Genomic DNA, 22,002 nt, shown 5'->3' with positions numbered 1-22,002 from the left:
TTGTACTGGCTTGTATTGACATTCAAAGTCCGATGGCATTCAAGGATCATTTAAACAATCCCTGCATGCAGCCAATTCCTGGGGATAGGGGGGTGGACTCTTTAGTTTGTTGTGTTATCTCTTTAAACAAAAGAGTCCACCTCCCATTCCCCGGGAAGGGGCTGCATGCGAGGATTGTTTAAAGGGACTCCAGAATGCAGCCAATTCCCAGGGGAAGGGGGGATCTTTCAGTCCCATTCCGCTCCCCCGGTACCCTTCTCAGCATTGCTGACTGAGTGCTAGGCTGCTTTGGACTCTCCTAAGTAGCCCAGAACTCTATCAGCATTGCTGGAAAGAGTGGGGGGGGAGGGCGGGACTGAAAGACTTCCTTTCTGTCCCATTCCCCCCCCCCCCACACACACACACACCTTTCCCAGTGATGCTGAGTGCTGGGCTGCTTAGGAGAGTCCAAAGCAGCCCAGCCCAGCACTCAGTCAGCATCACTCAGAAGGGTGCAGGGGAGTGGAGAAACGAAACTGAAAGACTTGCTTTATGTCCCATTTCCCCCCTGCATCCTTCTCAGCGTTGCTGACTAAGTGCTGGGCTGTTTTGAACTTTCGTAAGTGCCATTAACTGTGCCAATAACTGTGCAATCTTTAGATGCCCTAACTGATGGAGTTAATAGAGATTGAAAAGGCTCATCATTATAACCTTCTACCTTTAAAAGATTGGTTAAATCCAAACCCATTCTGGCATTGAAGTCTCCCATCAATATAATTTCTATATTTGGATGATCACATTCCAACTTCTCAATATATGACATAATAGTATTCCAATTTGAAGATAGAGAGGACTGCACAATGGCCGGGGGATATAAATATTAACTACTATTATTAATTATTTTCCCCAAACCCAAAAGAACAGCTTGAGCTAAAGGTGAACAACTCCTCAAGCTTTTTGACACTAAGCCATCCCGTACAAGTACAGAAGGGTGGCCATTCAATTTAAATTTGGAGGCCATCAGATTATATGAGCAATAATAAGAAGAAGAGTTTGGATTTATATCCCCCTTTCTCTCCTGCAGGAGACTCAAAGGGGCTTACAATCTCCTTGCCCTTCCCCCCTCACAACAAACACCCTGTGAGGTAAATGGTTAGACCAAGTTTCTTGCAGCAAAATTACTGAATACTTTCGTAAATAATTCTTAAAGCTAGTATTTGCCTGATATATTCCACAATAGGAGTTTAAACCTGGGGGGTAATGTTCCATCATGTTCCGTCATGCTGATGATGGAAATGGCTCTATATCTCCTGGATCTAATTGTATACAGCCATTTATAGCACCTCAGGTAGAAATCATGTTAATTCTAGGGGATATTGGTCTAGTGGAGCAAGTCTCTGAGGCTTTGGAGATTGTAATAGTATCTCGGGCCTGTTACACACATCAGATGGTTGATGAATTTCTACCAACTGTAAGCTTTGATGTAGATGCGTATTAAGATTTTCAAAATCACCCAGTATTGAGCAAAGGCTTTGCTAATGGATGGTGTTTTATTTGTTGTTTTGATAGATATTTGTCTGTCATGAATGTGGTTGGGGCACTATAATATATAAGGTATAATATACCGTAGAAACTGGAAAGGTGGGATGTATTTTTTATATTATTACAAAGAATTTTTCCTTTGCAAAGAAAGGGAGCAAAAGCTTTTATCGTTGAGATCATCCTGAGTCTTGCAAAGGCCAAGAACTATGCAAAGAGATGGTTTTATATTTGTAACCACATAAATGTTTACTTTAAATAAATTTCCTTCAGAAGTTTCAATGAACCTGTGTTTTATCAATACAGATGCTAAAAGATCATTGACAGATCAAAGGGCAACTGCTTTTCCAAGTTTACCACAAGTTCAAATGGCACCATGGACAAAAATCTGAGTCTGGTTTGTTCAAAGGACTTTATGTTTCTTAGAACAATCATGCCAGAAATTTTCACCAACCTTTTTTTAAAAAACTGCAGTCTTCTACTGATGGGCAGAAGGTAGAAAGTTAAATCTAACAACTATCAACATACATTTTAGCTTTGACAGAGAAAGTTTGGCATCTCCTATGGAAAAAAAATGAGATCAGGGATTCTTAGATGAGATGTTAATCACCTGGGTAATGCACCAAATACAATTTCTTTGTAGGGTTTATTCAAATGCTTTATTGCTTAGTATAAATTACAAGGAGCTCACCTGTCTTCTTGCAAAGCAAATCATGTGTTTTCAGGTGTAGCTTTCCATCTACTGAGAACAGCTAGCAAGACCAGTTCTTTTATTAATTCTCCATCCTGGCAGCATGTTTTTCACACCACCCTGTTAATCATGACAACAACCAGAACCTAAAAAGCATATCCCTGAAAAGTATATATAGTGAGAAATAATTTATACTGTTCTTCCTGTGGAAGAGATAGTACTGGCAATCATCCCAACTGGTTTAAAGGTTCATTTTCACCATGAAAGTGTTTAAAACAGACTCTGGCACAGACTCAATTTATTATGTACTTCAGTTGTAGATGGGGGCAGTGGGAGTTTGAATAATGAATAATTTGTTATTACTGTGAAATCTCATCTGATAATGTTGATTCTGTCAGCATATTTTATCACACCCTTTCTTGAAGAAACACAGGGTGGTTTACATTGGTCTACCTTCCTCCATTTTATCCACACAACCCTGTGAGAAGTTAGGTTGAAAGAGACTAAGGTCCAAGGTCACATAGTGAGCTTTAAGGCTGAGTGGAGTTATGAACCTGGATCTTCCAGGTTCTCGTCCTGTATTCTAACAGCTGCACAATACTGCTGCCTATGGAAGTGTACGGCACAAAGAAGTTCAAACTACCTAGGGTTCATTGCCTTATTGCTGGTTAAATCATAAACAGGCAGGGAAGCTGCCCTTGAGCCTGCTAAGATATGCATAAGGAGATCCTTTCTGATATGCATAACAAGATCCTGAGAAAAGCCTGCCGATCATCTTACAAATAAAGAAGAGGTTGAAGCCTCAACCATGACTTGCTTGTGTCAATGTAACATTTACCCATGTTTAATGCATACCGTGGCTTGTAAATCCTCCTGACCCCTCTAAGAAATTCCAGAATTTCTAAAATTCTAGCTAGCACCATTCTGGTGCTGTAATGGTTAGTTTGCCCCATGTAGCCATGCTCTTTTAATTTACTCTTATCCAGCAAAAACGTCCTTGGTTACCTCAGGAAACTGGAGAAAGAATATTCAGATACAGAACAAAATTTATCTCTTTTTAATAAAATGTTTTTAAAACAAACCTATGATCAATGTTTTATCATTTATGAAAACATCTGTCTCGTAAATTTATATAAATTAGGAAAAAACCTAAAACTCAAGAAACAGGGGAAAAAATTCATACATGGAAAAGTATGTAACTAAGTCCTTTTCTCAGAGCCACATATTACAAATTTCTTAAACAACCTTCACTGAGAATTGTGATTTTTGAATTGATGGGTGTCAATCATAGGAGTTTGGACAACAGCTAATACAGCTGCACATATCACAGTGACCACAAGAATAACTCTCACCTATTCCTCAATTGTTCACACAATTGGAGCATCCACATAATTTTGTTAGCGGATAGCACACTTCTGCAGGTGCAGTGGCTGCCAGATCTTTAAACTGGGGTTAACATTATAGCAGCATTCTGCTCATGGAGAACATGTAAATTGTTAATCAAGCCTACTAACAAACAGCTCATAAAACACGTATGAGGTCCAACGTTATTCTGGATCGTGGGATGTCAATTTCACGCACTGTGACTTCCACTTTTTCACCTGGGCCCAAACTGAGGCTCTTTCTCTTCTTTACTTTTGAAAGCTTGTCTTCTGTTATGCTACGAATTGGAATCAGTCCTGCCCGACCAACTCCAATGTCAACAAAAACTCCAAAGAGAGTAGCATTCTCAACTCTTCCTGTCAAAACAGTTCCAGTGCATAAGTCTTCAAGGCAGACGATGCTCCTCTTGAAATCTGGTTTCTCAAAGTCTGTTACAAAAAGAGAAGACTGAATTAAAACCTTAGCTCTTGCTTTGGAAATAGTGGAGACCTTGTCTGGGTTCTTGAAAGAGTTCCCTTTCTCACTCCCTGCAGCCTCAAAAGCCACCAAAATGGTCCAAAGTCCATTCTGTGAGGTGAAAACAGGATCCAACCCATTATAAAGAGAACCACTGCATTATGGATAACATAAAAACAGCAATGACTTGTTTTTACCAAACCCATTGAAATATATTCTTAATCCCTCGTGTTTGTTCACCTTGCCATTAAGAATAAAGGATATAATACAGCAGTGGCCTTCAAGTGTTCCAGGAAAGCATAGGCCAAAAGACAGCAACCATTTACTTCAATGTACAGCTGCAGAATATGCTGGGTGCATTTACAGTAGTCTTTAACGAATGAGTTGGTACCCACAAGTGGTATTAGTTCCAACTTCAGGTGTGTTAAAATAGTGGCATCACTGCCCTTTTGGGTGTTCAGGATTTTGCAAGAAATAGAAAGACATTAAGAAGAGAAGAAGAGTTTGGATTTATACCTGTCTTTCTCTCCTGTAAAGAGCCTCTAAGTGGCTTGCAGTTGCGTTTTCCTTTCTATCCCCCACAACAAGCTCCTTATGAGGTAGGTGGGGTTGAAAGAGTTCTGAAAGAACTGTGACTGGCCCAAGGTCACTACAGCAGGCTTCATTTGTAGGAGTGGAAAATCAAACCTGGTTCTCCAAATAATAGTTCACCACTCTTAACCGCTACATCACACTGGTTTTGTATTAGCATATTTAAGATTGTGCATATTTTTCCTCCCTTTCCTTTGTGAGCTGTATTTATAAACCTGAATAAAATATAAAGAGTGAGAGAAAGCAGGAAAAGACAATTCTGGTGGAAATGGGAACAGGAGAAAATATGAAGAATAAAGAATGTTTTGGTTTTGGGAAAAAAACCGTTCTGTTGTAGGATGGAGATAAAGGTGGTTGGGAAAAAGTTGAAGGGCATTGTTCTGGGGCTCACCCGTAGTTCAGAATGGTTGGCAGTGAGCTCAATACCCTAGGTGAACTGAGCATATGTGCTAAAATATGCTCCACAATCCTCTGCAACATACAGCAGATATGTAGGGCTTCATTGGCAGACAAATCAATGTATAAAGGCAGAAAGTTTGAAAACCTCTATAATAGCAGATGGCTATTCCGCTAACATCTCAATTTACTTCTCAAAGCGCATTATGCTACATGGAAAGCTAAGTAGCAAAACTGGTGGGACCAGTAAAAACCAGGTCCCTGTTGGTTATTGAAGTAACTGAGAAAATACAGACTTCATTTGTTCTAGAGGTGTGTATGCAGCACCCTATTTACAGGTACTCCATAGTACAGCTGTATAATCATAATTATATTCCAGCACTCATGGTCCACATAAACAGGCAATTCACCTAAAATACTCTGACAACATTATAAACAAATGAACACACACCTATTCATATCGTCAAGTTCAGAGCAAGGACTGATTGGCTGCCACCATAGCTGCCAAATCCATATTTCTCCAAAGCAAGCAGACCTCCTAAAATGATTAGACTCTTGAAGTGGATGCAAATGAGAATTAGAGTGGAACCATCTACCTGTCTTTATTAAAGGAATGTTTTTACAGCAGCACTGTTAAGCCAATCAAGAGTTCTCTTGTCAAAGCTCAATTGCTTGCCTGGCACATGTGGTGAAAGCTCCAGCTCCCCCATCATCCTGCCAGTCCAGCACTCCTCTCTGATCCCCTTAGAGAGTAGCAGCCCCTGCTCCTTGCCTGTCACACAGCTACCCCAAAGGGAGCCCTCCTTTATGTTGTCTGTGATTATGCAGACAACATTTGTCTTGGGGGGCGGGGGGGGGGGGGGGGGGGGGTAGAATTAAAACCCCACTTTTTTGGGGGGGGCGGGGTTCACATTTTCTAAAACCTGGAGGATCTCAGATTTGCAGAAGAATATTTCCTATTTGAATCTTTTCCCATTCTCTGGGTTTCCTATCCACACACGGGCCCAGTTCAGATCTAGATATATGATGGAGCAGGCTCTAGCTTCACGTTTTCTGTAGAAAAGGAGATTTTTCTTTAATTGGGTTATGTGTTCCAACCCACAGTCCCACAAGAACATTCTGAAACTGTATAATCAAGGAATTTTATGTCATGTGATTTATTGATATGGTTCAACATGGAGCTGCTTTTCAGGCTCTCTAGTCATTCAGTTTCACCAACTGCTTGTTATTTTTCAGCAGTGTGCCACCCAAATCCTGATCCACTAGCAGATATGTTAAATTTCCAAGTATTCATTTACTTTTTTAAAAAAATCTACCATTTCTTTAACTATGCGGTGTTCCCTGAAAAAGGACCCTGCATATTCAAGTATAGCAGCAGTAGGGGACTGCATGACATCAAAGTTTCCAAAGAAGGAATGCACCTAATTAGTCAACTCCCAAGCAGTTAAGTTTCCTGCAATATTACATTGTGCAGTGCAGGCACTTTCCAGTAAAAAAACCACTAAATAAATAGGCTTTAATGGTTGTAACGGAGATGAGCTTAGAAAGTGACTCAAGAGCTGCTTAAATGTTCTACAAATGGCTCTTTTTTGCTATTCCTGGCAGGTCCAAGTACCCCTGATCTGCTCCCTATATATGATCAGCTGTTAAACATTTGCACTGGAAAAAAAACCACTTAGTTTCTGTGCCACCTATTGCATAATTAAAATTTTGTGTGAGAGATCATATACTGTTTTCCACTACTTTTACAAATCCTCCTTGCTGCCACTGCAGCTTCCAAATAACTTATTTTTCTGCATATATCAATATTTTTTTAGCCACCAATCAACCAACCAATCAGAATGGGTTTTATATCATTGTGCCATCTAGTAATTACAGAGAATATTGAGGTCTGGTTGTGCCTGAATACATAGTTACAACAAGGATCCTAATATGAGGATCTAGTTGGGTACTTTGAGGTATTGTTTAATGTTGAGTGTATTTGTTATTTTTGTGCCAGAGCATTTGTCAAACCTGGTTTTACATGAGCTGAGCTTGTATATCTTTGCATCTTTTTTTTAAAACAAAGGGTTGTGTACTTCACTCACTTCCGTTAATTCCCAAAGACATATTTAGCCATATCAATGGGGTGCAGATAGTACTTTTGGGAGGGGGAGCTACCTAAGTGATCTGGTAGCTTTTGTGGTGTCTTTTATCATTTGGTGTGAAAAATGTACCTTACACTGCTATATAGAAAGTTGGTGTGATATAGGAGCTATACAATCGAGCCTTGGATCCCATGGAACATCTCAACTGCTAAAAAGCTTTCCGTCAGTGGAATATGGCTTTTTTCCCATCTCCCTCCAGCCCCAAATTCCCCTCACGCTACTCCTCAGAGATACACTTGCTTCAGTAAAAATGCTCTCTGGGATTAAATGTGCTTTAAATTGTGACTCAGTAACTAATGACATTAGGCAAACTACTTTATCAGCATCATTCTCCCTTATGCAATATGGAGATAATAATTCTAGCCAGTCTTTTTATAGATTCTGGCTTGAAGGCACTTGGCGGGGGATGTGGGGGACTCTGTCAAACTGAAGAGAGTTCATTCCCGCTTCCTCCGGCGAGAGCCTGCAAGCCGGGAATATTTAAAGGGACTCCAGCTGGCAGGCGCTGAAAGGCCCTTTAAAGCAGTGGTTCTCAACTTTCCTAATGCTGCGACCCTTTAATACAGTTTCTCATGTTGTGGTGACCCCCAACCCTACATTTATCCATTTTACAGATGGAGAACACTGATGCAGAGAGTCTTAGGCGATCCCTGTGAAAGGGTCGTTTGACCCCCAAAGGGGTCGCGACCCACAGGTTGAGAACCGCTGCTTTAAAGGTTCCCAGCTTGCAGGCCAGGGGAAGGAAGGGACTCTCTGTAAAACTGAAGAGAGTCAGTCCATCCCCGCTTCCTCCAACGAGCGCCTAGTAGCTGGGAATCTTTAAAGGGACTCCAGCTGGCAGGGGCCGGCAGGGGAAAGGGGTTGACTCTCTGTCAAACTGAAGAGTGTCCACCTCCCTTGCCCCTGCTAGCCACCTCCACCTTCCCATCCCAGTGCCACTTTCACATCATGCATGTGAGCTCCCAAAGGCATCCGGTGGGCTACTGGGAGTAGCAGAGTGCTGGACTAGATGGACTCTGGTCTGATCCAGCAGGCTCTTTCTTATGTTCTTACATTCTAAGGTGAACCTGATGCCCACAGAATGAAGGCCCAGCCATCCAAACTTCAGCAAAGGTGGCTGGTTCCTTTCAGTAGGCACATCAGCAGCCCTGCAGGAAATAGGTGCCCCTACCCAGGGCAAGACACCCCCTCCACAGAGCCCCCAATAAAATCTCCAGTACAGAGCCAGCTGGGCATAACAGTAGGCCCCATTGAAGTCTATGGTGGGAAAAAAACAATTAATTTTTCCCACCATAGAACTTGCTGAAGAGCCTGGCAGATTCTGTGCTCTGAAGTGGCTCCATTGATGCCATAGGGGAATTTCTGGGGGTGTCTGTGGGGTGAACATTTTTAAAGCTAGCAGCACGAAACTTTCAGGGTATCTTCAGGAGACTCTCTTGATGACACTACCCAGGTTTGGTGAACTTTGCTTCAGGGGGCAGTGGAAGATGGGCCTTACCCTTTCGGGGGCCCATAAAATTGAACCCCCAGAAGCAAAGGTCACCAAACCTGGGTGGTGTCATCAAGAGGGTCTCCTGAAGATACCCTGAAAGTTTTGTGCCTCTACTCTGAAAAAGGTGCAACCTGCTTATACACCCAGAAATTCCTCATTGGCTGCAATGCAGCCAAGGCACTTCATAGCAGAGAATCTGGGGAAACTTCTTGGGGTGCCTGTCAGGGGCGCATTTTTAAACCTAGTGGCACCAAAATTTCAGGGTATCATCCAGAGACTATCTGGATGATACCACCCCAGTTTGGTGAAGCTTGGTTCAGGGGTCCAAAGTTATGGACCCTCAAATTGGTAGCCTCCATCTCCTGTTAGCTCCCATTGGAAATAATGGGGGATGCCACTAGCTTTAAAAATGCACCCCCTGAAGGTCAAATCATGAAAAAAACACCAAAAAAATCAGACGGACCCGAATTTATTCAGATATTAGAATATATTTGGGTATACCGAATATGGTATTCATCTTATACAGATAATTTTATGCTCAAATAAGCCTGAATCTGAATTTTACCAAATATTTTTGGTATCAATCAACCATAGTCTTGATCATGCATGATGTGCTGAAGTTTATCTTACCTCCAGGAAACATGCAACTTGGGTTTCCACAAGGAACAGAGCATTCTATTTCTATTCCAAACATCTTCATTATTTGCTTTTCAGTTCAGTCTCAGATTTCCCACATATTCAAGTGGTGGTGGGAGAGGGATAGTTACACTTCATTTTCAAGTTGGACTGCTTTAAACAGTACAAGCAAAAGGGAGGATCGCATTGTATACCAGTACAGAACTTTACTGGGATGCTCCAATTTGTCCAGAGCTCTCTAATGAGGTTTGAAAAGAGTCAGGGTTCAAACTTCTTAATTATGAAACTGACACATGCTACCCTGCCTATTGAGTAGTACACTATCTTCTTCACCCAGAAAACTTCACCCAGGCAAGCTGACCCAGCCATTTATCCAACCATGACAAGGTAGTAATGAAACAATACAGGCAAAACAGTGAATAAAAGTTAACAAAAACCAGCTGTCTCAAACTACCTACCTTTCCGGATGTCATACGCTTTAGGCTGAGTCAGTCCATCAATGATTATTTGCACTGTGTGTCCTGCAGTATTCAGACTTTTTGCTAGTCCTTCTAGCCCTTCTCTTTCAATAACGGCATTCACTTTTTGCTGCATTTCTGACTTTCCTATCTCATTGGTGTTTCCTCCAATGAGATTTAAAAACCTTAGATGAAAAATAAAAATGGGGGTGGGTGGAAAGAGAAGTTATAAATAAGCCATACCTTATTTGGAAAACAGTTTTCCATACTTCAGGGATATGGGTGAGCAAATATTCAGCCAAAGGTTCTATGGTCTTATTCAGTTAGAAGCCCATTTTATTTGAAATCATCTTTGATGTTGGCTGTTACTTTGGAGGGATGTGAATGATTCACTTGATGTGAATGATTAAAGCATGCCAGTTTTTATGGCCAAACAGTTCATGAGGGAATTCTGTGACCAGCATCATGTCCAACTACTTTGAATTTTCATATCTTAATAAGGAAGGTCATTTGTGTATATATATATATAAAGCCTAACAAAAATACGAACCTATGCTGTAGAAGACGATTCAGCTATATATAAATATAGATGAGTCGTCTTCTACAGCATAGGTTCGTATTTTTGTTAGGCTTTAATCCTGTTTTCCAGGAGACAGAGGAGTATACACTTGATAACACCTCCAGCAGCAGTGTTATAAGAGAACAAGACTGCAGGGGAAGGCATCAGACCATAGTATTGCAGGTATTCCATCTTAGTGATGAAGCATATCATGAATCCTAAGGAACAACTGTACATCAAAACAAAACAGAATCAGGGTCATTATCAGCAACATGACTTTGCAACTATCTACAAAAGCAAATGAGAGTGGAGTATATGAGCTGAGGAAATATTCCATGATCCCTCAAGCCATCAAAGTGATTAGAGGTAGTGTATAATATGTCTGTCCTCACCAGACTCCACACCAAGTGACCGTAAAAAAAGGCAGTGCTGGTTCTAGGTGGATCTGGATCTAGAGACTGTCCAACCCTATCAACTTCTGAAGATGACCATGAAGCAAATTCCAAATTTTTATTTGCAAGAGAAGCATGTACCAGCATTTAGAAACTCTACAAACATTTTTAAATGGCTGCCTCAGAAATATGTAATTGCAAAATTAAGCTGCTGAGAAGAAAATTTGTGGCTAGTGCAGTCCCAAAAAAGTACTTTCTGAATGATACTTTAGCTTTTGAAGAAATACCCAAAGGTAACCTTTGAAATGAGGTATGTTTTTATACCATGCTTGTAGCTGCATTATTATTATATGGGTTAAAATGGTAGATTACACGCATAACTAATGTAAAGATTTTTTTATGTGCAAAACATCTCCTTGAAAAATCTCCCAGTAGTGAATAAAAGTACACGATGTGCTTTTATATATACTGAACCTGATATTCTGAATGTGATCGGTACAACCAAGGACATTATTCTTCTGTTCAATTAAAACCTTTTCTGGCAGAGAGGTTTCTGAAACCATGCATATTGAATGAATAGAAATGCTCTAAATATATCCATGGTGAAAGCATTAGGTGAGTACAGCAATGGGCAAATAGGACAAAAGATCTTTGACATTTAGATCAAGCTTTTATCTGACCAAATATTTATGAGGTGACATTAAATCAACTTATGAATCTGAAGTAACTGATCAAATTAATGTTGCATCCATGTTAAATTAAAGAGAGTCATAATGGTGTAGTGGTTAAGAGAAGTGGAGTCTAATCTGGAGAACCACGTTTGTTTTCCCATTCCTTCACATGAAGCCTGCTGGATAACCTTGGGCTAGTCACAGTTCTCTCAGAACTCTCTCAGTCCCACCTATTTCCCAAGGTGCCTGATGTGTGTGTGTGTGGGGGGGGGGGGTGAGGGGAAGCGATTGTAAGCCACTTTGAGACTTCTTACTATAGACAAAAATGAGCTATAAAACCAACTCTTCTATTTCTATATTAACCATTACAACTCTAAGCTCCACTTTCAAGAAGGTTATTGAGGTAGTTCAAAAACAAGCAAAAGACTGAAACAAGCACCAGCTTCAAAGTATACATTGCTAAAATTTGCTGCAAGAATAAAACAAACTAATAAAAATGTATAGGGCAATAACTGAGAGGGTGCAATATTAAAACAAACTGCCGGACATCATCACATTTTAAAGTTATTAAATCAGTTCAAAAACAAATGAATTATTATAACCCCCCCCCCCCCCACTACTAATTACTATAGTTATATACAACCAAAGATAATGGTAACATTTGAAGATCTGCAGTACAGTAGACAGGACAATGTAACCAAATTTATATGTGTGCAGATGGAAATTAGAAGACAAAGAAGGAAAGATTTGATATTTCACTTTTCTCTACCTTAAAGAGTCTCAAAGCGGTTTACAGTTGTATTCCTTTCCCCACCCCACGCTAGGCACTTTGTGAAGTAGGTTGGGCTCAGAGAATTCTGAAAGAACTATGATTGGCCCAAGGTCACCCAGCGGGCTGCATGTGGATAAGTTTCTCTTAAGAATGGTGTGTGCAATTCCAGAATAAATGTTATCTACAGAAACCTGACATTAACCATTTGGAGCCCATGTGGGAAAGGGCGATATACAAAAGAAATTAACAACAACAACAGGGTTGCTTTTATTGCATTATTTATTTATTTTTAAATTTTGGATAAAAATTGGATAAGTTTAGTGAATGGAATGTTTCTTGACTGACACAGTTAATTGAACTGAATGCTGTTTATATTATTTGTTTATAGAACTAGAGAGGGATTTGTAAAGTTTTGTGTTCAACTTTTTAAAATGAACTAATTTATTAGATTTTAAAATGGCCTTCAGACTGTTCATCTTTTCTGCATTGTTTTTAGCACTCTTGGTAGGTTTGCACAGCCTTAATAAAAACAAACTATAAATGTGTCTGAATCCTCTCAGCAGCTACTGAACGTGATAATCTGCCAGCCCTCTGCAACTCAGAGGACAAACATGTCAGCATTGTGACAAATTCAAAATCTAACAGAAGAACTTTTCAGCCTGCCAAGACCTTCTACTGCTAAGAACGTCAACACAGAACGTCAACACTGTAATTGCTGAAAAGTGACCTATAACGTTTTTCAAAAGGAAGAAACATTCTTCTACAAAATAACTTTAAGTCAGTTTCAAGCTTCCTGAAATCCATCTCACTACTATTCAATAAAGACAATCAGTTCCTGACACACTACAGATGATCCAATTGCTGAACAAGTCTAGAATTTTGTTATCTCCTATCATTGTTGTTGTGAATCATCACTATTCTTATCTTACGTACAACTGAGATCTGCATATAAATGCCACAGATGTGCCGTTAACCCCACTGTTTACTTTCCCCCCATTTTAGGCCAACGTGTGTACTTATTTGCCACATGAGGGCACCATCCATTGGATGAAGTGGTCTCTAGTCCATTAAAGAGAATAATAAATCAGTAAATCTTTAAAGTGCCAGAAGACTTCTTTTTGCTTTTCAGATGCCTATTCGTAAAGCTAGTAAGAATGCTATAATAAGTGTTTCACATCGTTTCTTGTTACTTTAAGTTAGGGGTGAGCAACCTATGGTGCTCCAGATATTCATGAACTACAATTCCCATCAGCCCCTGCCCGCATGGTCAAGGGGCTGATGGGAATTGTAGCCTATGAACATCTGGAGAACCATATGTTGCCCACCCCTGCTTTAAGTACTGATACATGGATACTGACAATGCATACTAAATTCTCAAGGAGGAATGGCTGGATGTGGTTGTTAAGAGATGGACAGTTGTACACTAGAATGGTAGTGACAGGCAACAGATGTCTGTGGTTTGACTGACATGGCAGGTGTAGTATGACAGACTCCTACAAGCAGACACCTTTCTGACCTACCAGTCTAAATAACATATCCTTTTTGGAGGAAGTTTATAAACAAACTTCCTAAGTCTTAAACTGGAGCTTATTTTACCAGGGACAGAAATGAACTTTAAGTAACTGCAAAGTACCGTATTTCATTCTTAATATTCTACACATGCATCATCATCTTTGTAAATTAATGTTAAAAAAACATACTGCTCATGATTACAACTACATTGAAAATGTAAATCTATACAAATCTATAAAATGCTCAACAGTGTGAATAAACAAAAGGAGGCACAAAATCTTTCTTTTAAAGCCAACAAAAAAACTGGACTTACTTTAAGGAGTTTTTATTTTTATATTCAAAACATTTTAAATCAGAGAAGCATTTGAACCAGTATGCAAATTTACAACATAGTCCTGGGGTAGTGGTGAAGGGACCTTTATGAGTAGATTGACCTTTATGACAACGTATCTCCAAGTTATGTCACCAGTTACTTTGAGGCAGGCCCCCAGGACTGCTGATCAGCTCTGGAATACCAGCACAACTCTACAGTGATTACCTGATGGCTTGACCGAGGTTTAGGCCTCTGTGCCCACATGATTATGGCCAGTCCTATGTGTGAAGTCGGAGCCAGTCAGCTCCCTGAGCCCTTTCAGCCTGGGAACACCCTGCCAGAGGCAGGAAGTTACATCAACAAAAACCACAGTGTAGTCCATATGTATCAACTGATTTAAAAAATCAAGTGCCCCCCTGCCACAGCTACGCCTAGTGCCAAATATGGATGTGACCAATTAGCTCCCTTGCCAGAGGCAGCCTACCCCCCTCCCCAGTACCCAATTTGTTGCCACCAACTACTATAAAAATCTTGGCAGGGGCACCTTACAATTCAGTAGATGGGATGTACAGCACCGGACTCCATTTCAGGGCTTCCTGCCATGCACACTCTAGCAAGTAGGAAAAACACAGAGGGCACTTGGTGCTAACACCCAAGGGGAGAGTAAAATCCTTAATCTGTCACTGACATCTCCCATTTCAGAACCCTAACAGGTGCCCCACCTCTGGAACCCAAACCTGCTTCCACCATTCCCCTTCCTTGAGGCCAGGTGCCACCCTGGTGATGGCACTTTCTGCATTTGAGCCTAACACTGCATTTGTGTAGGGGTGGGGAAAGCATGGCCTTCCCCCACTATGCCCCTTGTCATGCAATAGGAAAAGATCCCAGGAAAGTTTCCCAGAACTGCCGGGGGGCAAGATGCTTTCAGCCCTCCTGTAAGCTGAAATCCTTCACACATGCCCAGTTGTCAAGCTCCAGATGTGTAGCCAATACCTGTGATACCTCAGTGATTTCAATCAAAAGCCATTATTGACAGATGACAGCAGTTCTAAAGAATGATTTCTCAAGCACCCCTTTTATGCTCACCAAGGCATAAAACCCTTCCCTTCATCCCCCAGAGATATTAAAGCAAGGCATTACAGAACAGGAATGTGAAAGTTGTTAGTTCTCAAGGCCATAGGAAGGGCTATCAGCCCAACTGGCGCTTGGGCGCAATCTACATTACTACAGGTTACGAAGCACAAAGGCAGATGGAAACCAAAATAGAGAAAACCCATTACCATGACAGAAACCAGGACCCCGTTTGATGTCAGGTGTGCCGCCTGACACCAGTTTAGTGGTTCTGCTGCACATAAATATGCTCCACTGCTACATTATCTTCACTACAATAGAATATTACACATGTATGAATCATTAACAGGGATAGAATTCCTGCCAGGTTTAAACCATGATCTACAGACATACTTGGTAGCAGTAATTCAAATGAGAGGATGGAGCTGGAGGAGGTCAGGAATACAGTTTGCACTCCTAAGTAACTGCTCATAAATTTTTAAGGAGGCCCAAACCATATTTTGAAAACTATAGGCCTAGAACATGTATGTAGATATAAGTGTATTTACAGGGAAATATTTGGAACCTTTCCTCTGGCATGGCAGCTGCTTCTCCATGGCAGATCCCATGTTAGAATAAAGGAAGATTATACCTGATTTGTATTGTCGAAGGCTTTCACGGCCAGAATCACTTGGGTGCAGTGTGGTTTCCGGGCTGTATGGCCGTGTTCTAGCAGCATTCTCTCCTGACGTTTTGCCTGCATCTGTGGCTGGATTCTTCAGAAGATCCTCTAAAGATGCCAGCCACAGATGCAGGCGAAACGTCAGGAGAGAATGCTGCTAGAACACGGCCATACAGCCCAGAAACCACACAGCACCCAATTGAACCTGATTGTTGCTCTATTTGGAAGGTAAACAATTATAGTACAAGAATGACCTATGGGATTTCCATGTGATTCTGGTACACAGACATTTAGTGACATGAGGTCTTGAAACGTGGCAGCTCCCACAATCTTGAAATAATGCTAGAAGGAGGCCATAATCCTACTGAAATCAAAATCAGCAATTTGGTCTTGATTCAGGAAGGATCTATTAACTTTTTAAAAGACTAGATTTTTTTTTCTGAAGGTAACACATCAATCTTTGCATACACTTTCTCAAAAAAGCAGTTTGAAAGACCATTAGGATTCCTGCAAAAAGTTAAGGAACATCAAACTAACTCCAGAATTAATCAAATAAATCACATGAAGCCATCCTCAAAGCAGCAACTATAGCTCTCTTGCTCCCTTTTAGAGCCTCATTCCGGTTTAAGGAAAACACTCATTTCCATGTCAACAGTATTCTTAGTGATTGCAGATGTATTTTTCTTGAAAAGGAGGCTGTTTAATCTGGCTACATATTTCATAGATCATTTTCACCCAAATAAACGTGCTTGGAGAGAACTTGAAACACAAATCAATATTGAACACAAAACTCCGTCTCAGCGGTAATGCATATTGACCATCTCTATTTTTAAATGTCATTGCTAAGAACAAAGTGAAATGCTTCTGCATTTGGATGGGGGGGGGGGGGAGTCCTCAGAGTTACTGCAGGGTTTGGGGAAAATGGAGCCAGAATATAAAGATACTATATACTAGAGAAAAGGAAAAAAACACAGTGTATTACAATAAACTTATCTGCCTTCATTATTTTCTTCTTTGTTATTGCATTAAAGCTAATGGACTATGACTTTCTCACCTTCCGCTGCAGCCCCAAATGCCTCCTTTCAGGGGGAATTTTGGATAGTATAGGAGAGATAAGAAAGCTGCCCTTTGAAAGTTGCCCATACACACAAATGTATGCGTATGTGTATCCATGCAATCTTTTTGAAAACTTGTCAAGTAAAGCTTAAAGAAACTGTTAGAATATTCAAGTTGAACACCTGAAAGTGACTTAACAAGTCTGATTGTGAGTTTAAGTATGGCATTTTCCTGACCTTGTGACTTCAAAATCAAGTGAAGAAGATCCAAGAAGGATCTATATGTGTACGTACTGCAATATTTGTACAAATATCTACATTTTAGTAAAGTCTGTATTGATTAAAAATTGTATCAAGTCTTAGCAGTGGGAAAATAGTTAAAAAATGGAAAATATGAAATGTGATGCCTACTGTTTCAGATCATTTATTGACAAGCTGGAATGGGTCCAGAGGAGGGCGACCAAAATGGTAAAAGGTCTGGATTCCATGCCCTATGAGGAGCAGCTTAGGGAGCCAAGTATGTTTAGTCTAGAGAAGAGAAGGTTATGGGATTACATGATAGCCATGTTTAAATATCTGAAGGGATGTCTTGTTGAAGAGGGAGTAGCTTGTTTTTTGATGCTCCAGAGACTAGGACAAAGAGTAGTGGATTCAAGGTATAGGAAAAGAGATTCAAACAAAACATTAGGAAGAACTTCCTGATGGTAATGGCTGTTCGACAGTGGAATATGCTGCCTTGAAGTGTGGTGGAGTCTTCTTCTTTGGAGGTTTTTAAACAGAGGCTGCATGGCCATCTGTCTGGAGTGCTTTGATTATGCATTCCTGCACGGCAGGGGGTTTGGCTTGATGGCCCTTGTGGTCCTTTCCAACTCAATGATTCTATCTTTAGATAAATCTTTATTTTTAAAATTTGTCATGAACTTTTTTTTAGTATTTACTGTTTACTGTACTAACTTCTTAATTGCTAGAATAGCAATGACTTTACCATTAACTTATTCTTACTCGTTCCTTACTAACTTTTACTCTTCTCATGATTGCTTTTATTGTATCCTTCAACTTTACTCTGATCACCTAAAATAGTTCCTCAACAAAGCATATGTAACTTCACTGTTTCTTTAGGTCTGATGCTCATTCTTCTTTGGAGTAGGCTATCTATTAATACATTTTAAGGGGAGACAGAATGGAAGCTGAGCAGAGTTGAATCATAACCTGTTTCTTTATGTCTGATACTCATTTTTGTTCGTGTGATGTTATTCAGTCATACATTTTAAAGGGAGACATAATGGAAGCTTAGCAGAGTTGAATCTTACTTAGGGATTTCTGAACTTACTACCATTTTTGTGCAAACTGCACTCAACTCAATAGATGGCTTCGTTTCCCCAGTATCCTTGAAAACAGACTGTGTTCTAGATCAGACATGAAATTAGCAAGCTGTAGATCTGTGCAATGGTTGCTTACCTCTGTGCAATATGATATGATTCTGGATGAATGCACGTTTCATCCAAAGGATTTGGCTCTCGAACAATGTTGGCTTCTACTTTACTTTTCTTCTTCCCTGGTTTTTTACTTGTAACTGCTTTATGACCTCCAGCCACAAGTTCTCCCTGTTGACTGATATCCAAAATCACACACACACAAATGAAGGAGACAAACACAGCTGTAATTAAAAGAATGTTCTGAAATTCACATTTTCCTCTGTCTCAAAGAACAGAGCTAATATAGACAATTTACTCATTCCTAGTTTAAAAGTAAGAATTCTATATCTACTACATTGTAAATATACAGGAAACAAGAGATTGATTAAAAGAAATTTGATAATTAGTGAAAATCTGAGACTTCTTCCCCTGGTGGATTTCCAAAACAGACCCCCTTTCATTACTTCTTCTGAAAAAGTCTTCTGTCACCAGAGGAAGCCTTCCTGGAAAGAAGTCACTGAATCCACTTCATGGTCACTATCATGTTCATCTCATTTGTGAAAGGTCTTGGGAGCAAAACTTTGTTGAAGCAGACCTTTGAGGAATGCTCAGAGCTCAGTGATAGAGGATTGCCTGCATATGATTTCAGGGTCATTACAATGGCTTCAGTGAGCAGGCTAAAGAGTTGTTGGAGAATCACTGTCCATCAGAAAGCATCTTACAGGCTCATTGTAAGACAAATTTTTGTACATCCTCAGGCATGCCCTGCCAATCATTTCTGGAAGTACAGGCAGACCCCATTCTACAATAGGGCTGATTTCGCTGTTACCACTGCTACAACAGATGGGCGTAAGCTACTGCCTGCCTTTGTTTCCCTGCTCTTCATATGAGATAAAAGTAGAATCTTAGGGAAATATTCCAGTTTGGGCAAGAATTTCACATGGAACCCTTCCCCAAAGCGGAATTGACCTGCGATACTCCCCTCAACCTGGGTTTTTCAAAAAACGCCAAAAACGCAATCTTTTTGAAAAATCCCAGTTCGAACCTGTTCCCATGGGAATGGCATGGGTTCCAAACCCCTTTGTGCAGCCAATCAGAATGCAGGAAAAACAGAAAGTTTGCGCCTGTGCGTTTACATTGTAAAAGAAATAGTGGGTTTGTGTGAAGGGGAATAAAGAAAACAGATTATTTCTTTAACGGAAAATGGGCACCCATGCAGAGGACAAAAACAGAATAAAATCGACCCAGATTTTTTAAAAATGGATGTAACCTGTTACTATTATGCTGTGCAGAATTGACCCTAGATTGGCAGATATGACTGTCTAAATTAAAAACATGTGTAGTAGTGTGAGGGTCCCGTTTCCTAGTACTAGCCTCATCTAAACTCTTTTCACCAGTACAGAAAGCACACAATGCTGATCAAACATAGATATGGCCTTGTAACACAGACCTCTCCATCTAAATCTGCCTGAGGCGCAGCAAGCTCCCAATTATATTAATATATATCCTATATACTTTGAGGTTGCCTTCCCAAGTACTATTCTATCTAGGGATGTTGGCCTTTGGAATAAGTGTTTACTCTCAATTCCAGACTAAATTCCAGTCGTTTTTGACCATTCAATTGTTGTATTGTTGAAGGCTTTCACGGCTGGAATCACTGGGGTGCTGTGTGGTTTCCAGGCTGTACGGCCGTGTTCTAGCAGCATTCTCTCCTGATGTTTCGCCTGCATCTGTGGCTGGCATCTTCAGAGGATCTGAGAGTGAAGATGCCAGCCACAGATGCAGGCGAAACGTCAGGAGAGAATGCTGCTAGAACACAGCCATACAGCCCGGAAACCACACAGCACCCCAATTCAATTGTTGTTTGGGGTCTGTACCACTGGAATAGATGAGGATATTTAAAGTGACCACATACACAGGATTCTATTGCCAGAGGACATGTGTAACAGCTGAAGTCAAAATAACAGTGCAAGGTCATTGTGGCACACACAGAAGTCCACATTATACACTAGAGATGGTGACCTCTGATAATTCCCAGGACAGAAGGTAGCACAGAAGGAAAAACCCAATTCTGTGCCCCAACCCCTAATCAGGTCCTTGTAAAAGCTGAAGCTATATCCTGTATACCTGGAGGTAGGTGCAAACATACGCACTGAACTAGTTACACCAGCAGCTAGTAACACTGAAAGTTTTGCAACCTATTTTCACACTAATGAGTGGAGGCAAACACCCAGGATAAGGTGGGGGCAGAAAATATGTGTCCTATTAGTAAATGTTTTGCTAATACATTTATTTTATATTACCCCAAGAAATAGATGAGAAAACTATAACCTTACAACCCTTTGTACACATACACACGTCACACCTTAACACATTACCTGCAAAAAGTTCCAATGTATTCCTGGTTAATCCTTATGAAGCCTGCACACTGCTGAAAGGTCTTTGGCCCCAGTCCTTTGACATCCCTGAGCTGCTCCCGATTAATAAATGGTCCATTCTTCTCCCGCCATTCAATTATATTTTTAGCTCTAGTGGCATTCAGTCCTGCAATGTGTCTAAAAAGCATAAAGGAAAGAGAGAGTCCCCAATACAAATATCAAATTATGTAATATTAAGTTCTTGTTCTATCTACACTGACACTCAGTTTGTTTCTGAACTCAATTCAAGGTTCTGGTCTCGACCTACAAAGCCCCATATGGTTTGGGACCAACATAACTGAAGGACTGCTCATTCCTTAAAGAACCTTCCCGATCACTATGGTCTTCTTCAAAGGGTCTGCTTCAGGTGCCCCCATCTCCTGAGATTAGGTGGGTAGCAAACTGGGAGAGGGCTTTTTTTGGTGATGGCAGCAAAGCTCTGGAACTCTCTCCCTCAGGATGTTAATCTGTTCCCATCTGTTCTCATCATCTACCATTTGGCATTCCCCCAGTGATCTCTCCTTGGTAACAAATATTTTAACTGTTGTTTTAAAGTCTTGTGTGCATTTTAACTGGTTTTTGTGAGGGGGTGGGTTTTTAATGGTTTTAAAATGTGGTTGTACCATGTATGTTTAAAATTGTTAGCAGCCTCACTGATACTTGTTAGGGCCAAAAAGGGGGATATCAATTATGTAAATAAATAAAATAATACAACACAGTCTGAACATAGTGTTCAAATAACAGTCAGTCTGCACCTTGAGAGAGAAGTTATAAATGACTGGACCCCAGACCACTGAATCTTACACTTGAGCTTCCAGAGTGCTTTTAAATGATACCACAATCTGTGCCTTTAGCTTTCTGCAGCCTTGTAAGACTAAAGTTTAAACACTAAAAGTGAGTCTCACTAACATTCCAGCCATAAACATGAGGATTGGTAGCTATCATATGTCCAGACAAAGCTCTGTATAAACAAGGACCTCACTAGCATATTCACTTCAGTTTCAGGGACCGCCCCACGTTTACCAATATCCAGGTAATGGTTTTTGGTTCTGCTCTTCCAATCATCCTTCACTCTTTAGCTTGGTTAAAAGAACAAATCCCAAAAGGGTTGCCTTGATTCTCAATAGTTCCCAGTACGTCTTATGTGGCCAAGTCAATGGACTGTCCAAAAAGTATAAAGAGGGGTCAAAAGCTGTTTCTCGTTCTAGCCACTGGTGTAAACAAGAACAGAGGGCAGATTTAGCCTTGTTTTAGCTGGTCTAACAAGAGGTATGATGGTGTATCAGATGGCAGTGAGAGAGAAAGGAGAAAGGAGTGGAACTCTTCTTCTCTCTACTGTCAAGCTTGATGGGTCTTTATAGCTATTTTATCATGAAGGCGATCTGAAGGGTGTGGC

General features: G+C 40.5%; 1 protein-coding gene across 2 annotated transcripts in view; it reads right to left on the bottom strand.

Moving 5' to 3' along the window:
- Window positions 1–3,251: 3,251 nt before the first annotated feature.
- The window catches only part of SRBD1 (S1 RNA binding domain 1), a 167,024-nt gene continuing 148,273 nt past the window's right edge, over window positions 3,252–22,002 (bottom strand). For both annotated transcript variants that reach the window (XM_048482732.1, XM_048482740.1), the window contains exons 18-21: window positions 20,568–20,744; window positions 18,233–18,385; window positions 9,769–9,953; window positions 3,252–4,020 (exon numbers count right to left, since the gene is read on the bottom strand). In XM_048482732.1, the coding sequence (XP_048338689.1) occupies window positions 3,731–4,020; window positions 9,769–9,953; window positions 18,233–18,385; window positions 20,568–20,744 (805 nt within the window). In that variant the 3' untranslated portion in view covers window positions 3,252–3,730. The remainder of the gene's footprint in view (window positions 4,021–9,768; window positions 9,954–18,232; window positions 18,386–20,567; window positions 20,745–22,002) is intronic.

This window comes from Sphaerodactylus townsendi, linkage group LG01 (genome assembly GCF_021028975.2).
Source record: "Sphaerodactylus townsendi isolate TG3544 linkage group LG01, MPM_Stown_v2.3, whole genome shotgun sequence".
NCBI lineage: Eukaryota > Metazoa > Chordata > Lepidosauria > Squamata > Sphaerodactylidae > Sphaerodactylus > Sphaerodactylus townsendi.
This window is presented reverse-complemented; position numbering and strand designations above follow the sequence as displayed.